This window comes from Diabrotica virgifera, chromosome 3 (assembly GCF_917563875.1).
Source record: "Diabrotica virgifera virgifera chromosome 3, PGI_DIABVI_V3a".
Taxonomy (NCBI): domain Eukaryota; kingdom Metazoa; phylum Arthropoda; class Insecta; order Coleoptera; family Chrysomelidae; genus Diabrotica; species Diabrotica virgifera.
The window spans coordinates 79429814-79439212 of NC_065445.1; the positions used below are offsets into that span (position 1 = coordinate 79429814).

The window sequence follows — 9399 nt, forward strand, 5'->3', positions numbered from 1 at the left end:
TCAGTGCATTGAAAAGAGATATTTACAAAGAAAGGCGATTAGTGATGTTTTCACATATGTTAAGTACAATTTCTGATGTTTTGGTTTGTTTACTTTTGTGGCTGTCAGGTTGTTGAATTTTTTGCTGTTATTTTATCAAATTTTTGCATTTTGAAGTTTTTTATATTATACAAACAGTTGTTTTCACAACTAAATATTGGAGTTAGAAATTTTATGATAAGTTTATGTTATTTTACGATAAATTTTGACAATGTACAAAGGTAACCTCATTGTTGACACAGTTAAGGAATGCTTGTGTTTAATGTTCAGACAAAGTGAATAAAATAACAAAAAGAAAATATGTTATTGAATTTTTTTATAAATTGTTTATTTATTTATTAATCAATGATAATAAAAGAATTTAGTAAGCTACTTCAAATGTAGCTGTAATTATGCACCAAAATTTTAAAGCAAAACTTAAATTTGACATTCTATTTATTTGATAACGTCAAATTTTATACTATAACCCGTCATAGGAATAATACCCACTTTATGTCACTTGCTGTTGCGTTTAGTAAATTTTCGACTTATTTCGTATGCTTTAAATGATGACGCACGGGTAAAGACTCGTGGACTCAACTGTATGTGTTGGCCATTACGTCATCAGTGTTAGCGTAATGACGTAGGTAATCGACGATTTTTTTTAAATAAAACCCGAGGTCACGGGATACCTCAGTTGAACGGTTTCCAAATGTTTTTTGCAACGATGTATTTATTATTCGAATATTTATTTCTAACGGGTTAACCAAAATTATATAACAGCTTATACATATTTTTTAATACATATAGTACAGAAATAAATCATAACTGGTTTAAAGTATTTTGGTTATTTTTTCTGTTAACTATTTTGTCTTTCATACAAACATGAATCATGACAGAACAGACAATAAACCTTATCAATAGTTTTGAAAGAAAGATATTGAGAAGGATATTGGGATTCATTTGTGCCAATGATATGAATGTGGAGGATAAAGTCCAACCACGAGTTCTATCAATATTACAAAAACCCCTATACATATAGCATATTATGGAAAAATATAAAGATTGCACTGAGCAGGTATCCTCATAAGAATGGATAATGACTAAACGCCTAGTAAAACGCTTGATGGAACTATGGTGGGACGTCTGCCAGCAGGAAGACCACGAAAGAGGTAGATAGACGAAGTGAAAAGCTATACTAAAGATATATTGAGGGTGGATAACTGCAGAAGAGCAGCCAGGGACAGAGATACTTAAGGAGGATGTTCAGACTTGGACTGTATTTCCATAGGAGAGATATTTTGTCTTTCGGATCTTTTTGAAATGGCTCCTTTGTCAGCTGGTTATTTTGCTTACAGCCTACTTGACGCATAATCCGGTTAACTTACACATCCGAGGGTACAAAAATTACCATCAAGCTGAAAATTGGCAGGATTGTTCAAAATACCATCATAAATGAAATATAAAAAGTCCTCATAAATCCAACCCGAGCTAAAAATTTACGCGGGGTCAAAGGTCGCCAAATATAGTTTTTAGCGATTTTCAGCGAAACGGTAAGTTTTATCATAAAATTACTTCTACCAAAAATGTAGATTAGATAATTATCTATAAAAAATGTCTTATTACTTTTTTTCCTAAGAGCCACCGTTTTCTAGACACAACGATTCAAAAAGTTGTAATCGTCATAATATGCGCACACGTTTTCGCACCACCTTTGAGGTAGTGCACTTAGCGCGTTTTTTTAACGTGGTTTCCCCAGTAGGCCTATTCCACGGATCTGTTATGATTCTGTTTAATTTAAAGCTATTGAATAATTGATATTGGCAAGGGTTAAAAATGATAAAAGTTATAAAAAGCGGTATAAATTAAAAAAAAAAGGGAAATTCATCCAACTGGTTCATAATTTTCTAATACTTCTGCTTCCTTTTCTCCGTGTTCTTCTTCACCTTCTAGTTCTTCTTGTTCTTCTTCTTTTTGTTCTTATTCTTCTTGTTATTCCTCTTCTTGTTCATCCTGGGTGCAAGTAAATTGCCCCAATAATGACACATCGCATGGCTCCTCGATAGAATCAAATGAATCCTCAATAATTGTTGGTGATTCAACATTGGAGCACGACCGGTTTTGACAATTAGTGCATGCTACCGAACAAAACAGTCCAACTTTTTTGCAACAACATTTAGCGCTACATCCCTTTTTACAGTTGCAAAAAATTGTGTTCAGGAGTTTTTCCGGCGCAGGAGGGAGTAAAGTTTGAATTGGTTCTAATGAACTGTCGACTAATTTCCATCCCCAGTCTTTTGGATCTAGCTGATAACCAAGCCACACTTGAACTTGGTAATATACTCGAAAAAGATGTTGATAAGCAGCCGCTGAGGTTGGAGGACGACGAGATAATTACACTTGTTTTTTATTTCGAGTATTTTCAAAGAAACATGCATATCGAAACTTATCAAAGCACGTAGTTTTTTTAGGCGCTCCATACATAGAGAGAAGAAAGCTAATTCCGTCGGAAATAACTTCTTGTGGAGTTGAATTAGTTTTTTAAAACTTTAGCACATTTAAGTAAAATTAGGTTTAATACGTGTATTCACTCCGGAGTAGTACTTAAGACTAATTAATACCTCGAGGGTGTCATCTACCTGAAGGATTTCGCCACCCAGAAATATAACGGTGTAATTTGCATAATAATAAACAAACTGTAGTGGCATACAAAAACCTTTCAATTTACAATCACTTATTGTCGGTCAAAATATAAATACATATGAGATCCTAATTAAACACATTCTTAATATTAAACTAAAATTGTGAAAACCTATATTTAAGATTCCTTTGTTTAAGCCAATACAATTGTGTACCTATTTTCCGTGGTCTGGTCATGTTTGTGTCTTTTGCTCTGAAAGACCCCTGAGAAATTGTGTTCCTCGTTAATTCCTTTAATCGTTAAAAAATATATATAATAATGAATAAAAAAGAATAAATAAAAAAAATAATAATAAAATAAAATAATAAAAAAAATTAAAAAAAAAATATAATAATAAACAACAAAAAATATTTATTATATACATATTTATATAGCACATAGTATTCAAAAATAACTACAAATGTTAATAAATATTGAAGTGTAAATCATTGTTATCATGGTAGATAGTAGGATATAAACCATAGTCAATATTTGTAAACATGTCTCTAGAGCAAAATAAGTTTGGCTAATGGATTAAGTCCACAGTCAAGAAAACCAAGGACACACACAATAAACAAACTAAATTTGCTCAAAGTTTATTGTATATTGAAATGTTTATTAGTACTTAGCAATAAACATTTTGCCTAGAAAGTTGGCTGCCATTATTATGTTCAAACCCTTCGGAGAAAAGAATAGTGAGGGTAATTAGATTAGCCGACGTACCGATATAACGTGTTTATTCCGACAAAACTCATCTTTACAAATTGAATAAGACGCATAAGTAAGAAGAGTTATTATAAGTTAATACTTTGTCATATCAATTCACTATTTTTGTTGGGAATAAGCCGTAAAATTGAAATAATAATTCTTATTAGTTTCGCGTTATATTCACTTTGTAACGATTTTTTTGTTGGCACTGCACTATAATACAGCTTATACATTACACCACTCGGTAGACCGCAAGCTGTATACTAGAAACATTTTTTTATAATATATTATATTATTATGTGTAATATAAGTTTGGTTGACCGATAGAATAATTTTTACTTGTATTAAAGATTCAGTGATGTATATACGTGGTGTACTAATACATAAATATGACGATGAGAACTCTTTCAACTCTTTGAATCGTTGTATCTCAAAAACGGTGGCTCTTACGAAAAAAAGTATTAAGATATTTTTTATAGATAATTATCAAATCTACATTTTTTGTTAAAACTAATTTTATGATAACACTTACCGTTTCGCTGAAAATCGCTAAAAACAATATTTGGCGACCTTTCACCCCGCGTAAATTTTTTAGCTCGGGTCGGATTTATGAGGACTTCTTAGATTTTATTTATGATGGTATTTTGAACAATCCTGCCAATTTTCAGCTTGATGGTAATTATTGTAACCTCACTCCTATTTTTGAGTCTAACTAGACCGGTCTAGCAATTCATTTGGAGAATCGCCATATCAAGTTAACATCTAAACCAATCTAAGGGATCATCAAATGAAGAAACGAATGCTTTCGATTGATTCCATTGTAAAGCCGTTATATAACGGTAATACCGGTATTTATTAATTAAGTTATTAACGTAAAAGCACCGTATACCGTCCGGTCTCCCAATTCCGTCCGACAAAGAAATTGCGCTCTATACCTCAGAGTTTCGTCGCAATCAGACGGCCGAGTAGAATTTTTGATAGGTTATATCCCCACTCATTCTACTTTTAGCACGCAGACATTTTACGTTTACTGTTGTCAGTGCGATTCAGTTCATTGCAAGTGCATGTCTTGTTTTAAGCTATACTGATTCCAAAAAAACATAAAGGTAAGGAATACTTATTTTCCATATTTTATAGATACTACGTTTAACAGTTATGTTTTTACTTATTTATTAGAATCTTTCATATTTATTTATTGTAAATATACATATATTTTTGTAATTTTTTTCGAACAATAGATTTTATTACCGAAATTAAAGTGGACGGAATAGGGTAATGCAGAATATCAAGGGGTTCTTGATACCGTCCTAGCGGACGGTATTAGGGATTAACTCCTTCAGTTTCAAACGCTTTGTAAATATAAGTCTTAGTTAAATAATATAATCCGACATATTTTAACCATAATATATATTTTGCTCCGTTTAAAAACCTAAATACGACCTATTATAGGTACAACTCATTTTAAGAAAATTAGTGTCAACTATTAAGTGAATTCGAAAATTCAATTTAAAATTTAACCCAAGAATGATGCATTTATTACCTATTCTAGATTTAATGTGTAAGTTTGGTTTAGTTTTTATTTGTAAAAAATGTTTATGGTAGTTCTTCCTCTCAGTTTGTATTATCAAGTATGATAAAAATGACTATCTAATTAGTAAAACTCATTTAAAGGAATTGGACGGACACAGGAACCTTCTGTCCTATATCCGTCCATGGTGGACGGACAGAGCTACCTCAAACTCCTGTTACCGACCCCATAAAATAAAAACTAATAAAATATTTTTTTTTCAGTTTTTTATTATCTGCAACTATGGTATACAAAAAGCGGATGAAGTATCCCCGAGAGAATATCCAAAAAGCTATAGAAGATATTAATTTGAAACGTTTAAGTATTCGACAAGCCTCCAAAATATACAATGTGCCTAAAAGTACTTTGTTAGATACTATGAAAGAAAAGTACAAAACTCCGGGCAATATTGGAGGGCCAACAGTTTTGTCCAGTTCCGAAGAAGACTTGATTATAAAATGGATAATCGAAATGGGTAACGTGGGATTCCCGGTAACAAGATCTCAACTTGTTGATTCTGTTTCAAAACTAATTCAAAATTTGAAACGAAAAACCCCATTTAAAAATTACATACCTGGTAAAAAATGGTACAATGGTTTTCTCGCTCGTCATCCAGAAATTTCAAAACGTGTTCCACAATCACTATCTTCTTGTAGAGCCGCAGTTACGGAACAAAATATAAGAAATTGGTTTACCCAAGTTCGGGATTATATGACAAAAATGAATTTTTTACACATTCTTGAAAACCCCAAGAGAATATTCAATTGTGATGAAAGTGGTTTCTATTTATCCCCTCAAGAAAAACAAGTGTTGGTTAGAAAAGGTGCAAAAAAGGTATACAGTCGCATAGCTAATGACGAAAAAGAATGTCTTACAGTTTTGCTAACTGTTGGAGCTGATGGTTCTGTACCTCCGCCATTAGTTTTGTATCCCTACAAACGGTATGTGTCAGCTGCAATAATAACGAACATGCCAAACCAGTGGGGAGTTGGGCACTCTGAATCTGGTTGGATGACAAGTGAGACATTTTATGAATACGTTACAAATGTATTTTTTCCCTGGTTGGAAAAGAACAGTGTTCCACTCCCAGTGATATTGTTTCTGGATGGACACTCTTCCCACATCAATCTGCCTATTACTGAATTCTGCAAAGAAAAAGGTATTATTTTAACAGCATTTTACCCCAACGCAACTCACCGATTACAGCCGTTAGATGTTGGTGTTTTTTATCCCATTAAAAATAACTGGCGAAAAGATGTTCGATCTTGGCGTATGGAGAATAACGGAAGAAAACTTCAACGGGCTGAGTTTGCAAAACTCTTAGACAAAACTTTGAAGGCTACAGTCTGTACATCGATAATAAAAAGTGCATTTGAATCATGTGGACTCTTTCCGTTTAACGAAAATCGCATTGATTATTCAAAATTAATAAAACCAATAGAACAAAAAGATTCTGATGATAAAATAACTGAATCAACATCCACTACAACTGTTAATGTTTATGATTCTAAACTACTTCGAGAGGTAGAGATACGTTTAAAGCCAGAGGTTGTTAACCGTTTTAGGATTGCTGAATCAGCGGCCCAACTAGAAGAAAAATATGTAGCATTGTATGATTTCTGGAAGAGTCTTCATCCACAAAATGTCGATCATGATAAAACTTTGGAAAACAATTTGCCAATTAATGCTGCTAACGAGACCATTGTTGACATACACTTCGATGAAAACTTTTGGTTTTGCAATAATGATACAATTGAAGCTACAGTCAAAGCAGATGGAGCATTGGTCTTAATTCCTTCACAGAATAGCAATTCTAGTTCGCCAAAACCTGGTCCATCAGCATCCAAGAACAATGATTGTGAGAATATAGACTATTATTTAGCAGTAAGTTCACCCCAAGAAAAAACACCACCTAAGAACAAAATAGTAAACACAACTCCTTGTAATAGCCCATTAAAAGATGATTCAATAGGTATAGTTTATTCTGATCAAAAAAGACAAGTACAAAATCAAGAAAAAACCCCACTTAAGCAAATTACAACAACATCAGAGAATAATAGTAAATATCCAACACCTTTCAAAAAAGCACTATTTTGGCCGGAAAGTTCTGCAAAGAAAAAAAATAATAGCACAGAAGACACCAAGGAAAGGAAAAAACCAAAGATTTATCCTACAGTAGCTATAAGTGATGAATTTATGGAACATCAACGAAGACTCAAAAAAGAAAAAGAGGAAAAAGAAAATGAGAAATGTGAACGAATCCGAAAGAGGAAAGCAAAAACAGAGATTCAACAAGCAAAAAAGAAAAAGTGTCCTCCAAAACACACACCAGGCATAGATACTGGTAATAATAATACGGAAAACATAAATAAAAAGAATATAGAAATATATTCAAAGGACGATTTTGTGTTGGTTCAGTACGACAGTGAATATTTCCCTGGTGTAGTTCTGGAACGAAGCAATGATACTTTGAGAGTTAAAAGTATGACTATGAATGGAAAGTACTGGAAATGGCCAGATAGAGATGACATTTTAAATTATGACTTTGATGATGTAGTTTGTAAGATTGCGAGACCTTCACTCATAAATAAACGCGGCGCCTATGAAGTTCCAGAAATTGAAAACCTAAAAAAATGAAGTCTTTTTTTTTTATTATTTAATTCATTTGCAGTCATTAAGTTCGTTTCAAAACTTTGTACTTAAATAAAACTTATTTTTAAATTATTTGTTTTGTTTTTTGGCCATTTTTTTGCAAATTTATTTAAAAATTATTCATAATGGGTTTTTTTTGTCATAACTAAATAAATAGGACGGATAACGGTACTCTTGTGGACGGAATTGGGAAAAAATCATTAATGTGGACGGAAAACGGCTATTTGCGAAATTTTTGCATTTGGTTTCTTAAATAAGCAATTTTGTTGAAATGACTACTGTTATTATTATAAATTTGGCTCTAGTAAGAATTAATAATGCATAATAGCTTATAGACAGAATTACTTTAAATTTCAATGATTCGGAATTGATCTTTCAAACAATTTTATATATACCACTTATAACCGGTCGGAATTCGGTGCTCTTACGTTATTAAGTTAATAAATGTAAACCTCTAATATTGTCGTCTGGTTGGAAAATTTCGATAATTTGAGATTGTATTAAAAAAAATATTAACACATAATCTGCATTTATGTTCAACTTTACTGAAATGACACTTTATTTTATAGAACACAATATAAATAAAACGACTAATAAATACAATTTACATTAAGAATGGTGGTATTACCCAACTCACATCGATAAAAACTGATATCCAACCTCTGGATGCCTAGTTACAACGTGAGAAACTACAGTGGCTTTTTGTTTTCCTTTATAAGGACAAGCTGGACATTTAAACCTTGGATCTTGCTGGCATTCGAACTTAATGTGTCTCCAAAGCGATCGTTTGGCTTTGTAAACTCTGCCACATGTCTGGCAAACAAAATCACCTAGTCGACCTAAAACGGATATGTTGTAAATAAAATCACAAAGTATTTAAAAACAAATGGTTGTGAGTAAATACAGAAACCATTAATTGATATTCTGCAATCAACAATAATTCATTCTATAGGCTACACTACGCTGTATTATATAAATTGGGTGTATTGTATAAATTGGGTGAAGAATTTAATATTTTTTCGTATGTGTTCGTCTATTATTTTGCATATTCCATTGCTTGGTTATACGCCGCTTCCACTCCAAGTAGTATGTATCCATAGATCGCTGGTATATCCGGCTCGAAGGACCAAATATATAAATTTGAATAACATAAATTCTTTCTAATGTGAAATAATTCGAAGTCGTGGAGTAAATGATTTAGTGATAGCGTCAAGTCAAAATAAATAAACTCAACGTAACTTCAAACTGATCTAATGTTAAAAATAAAATAAAAATTCCATTTTTATTAAGTTGCAATGCGAAGGCAAACAATCCTATTTTTCACTTAGAATACGGAGCGCAGTCCAGCACTCTGAATCGACGATTTTCGACTCTTGTTGGAGTCTCATCAGAGAGAACGTAGGCCTGCTACTCCATACTCCAAGTGACCAACACCGAGAGTTTATCCTCCACACCGCAACTGACGTGAATGGACTAGGTGACTAGCGTCATCTGACAATTGAAAGAGGAAGTAGTTTTCAATCCTAATAGCAATATCTTTAAAAATTATAAAATATTACTAAAAGATTTTTGAATTGAAAACTTATTGGTCCATTTCCTTGGTAACCTTAATATTTTTAAATATTATTAATATCGCTATTAGGATTGAAAACTACTTCATCTTTCAATTGCCAGATGACGCTAGTCACCTAGTCCATTCACGTCAGTTGCGGTGTGGGGGATAAACTCTCGGTGTTGGTCACTTGGAGTATGCAGTAGCAGGTCTACGTTCTCT

General features: G+C 32.5%; 1 protein-coding gene across 1 annotated transcript; it reads left to right on the forward strand.

Moving 5' to 3' along the window:
• The first annotated feature begins 4283 nt into the window (after window positions 1-4283).
• LOC126881173 (uncharacterized) lies at window positions 4284-7697 on the forward strand. The gene is made up of 2 exons (XM_050645262.1): window positions 4284-4512; window positions 5198-7697. Exon 2 carries the CDS (start codon window positions 5217-5219, stop codon window positions 7608-7610), a length of 2394 nt encoding a protein of 797 aa, XP_050501219.1. The 5' UTR covers window positions 4284-4512; window positions 5198-5216; the 3' UTR covers window positions 7611-7697.
• Window positions 7698-9399: the final 1702 nt, after the last annotated feature.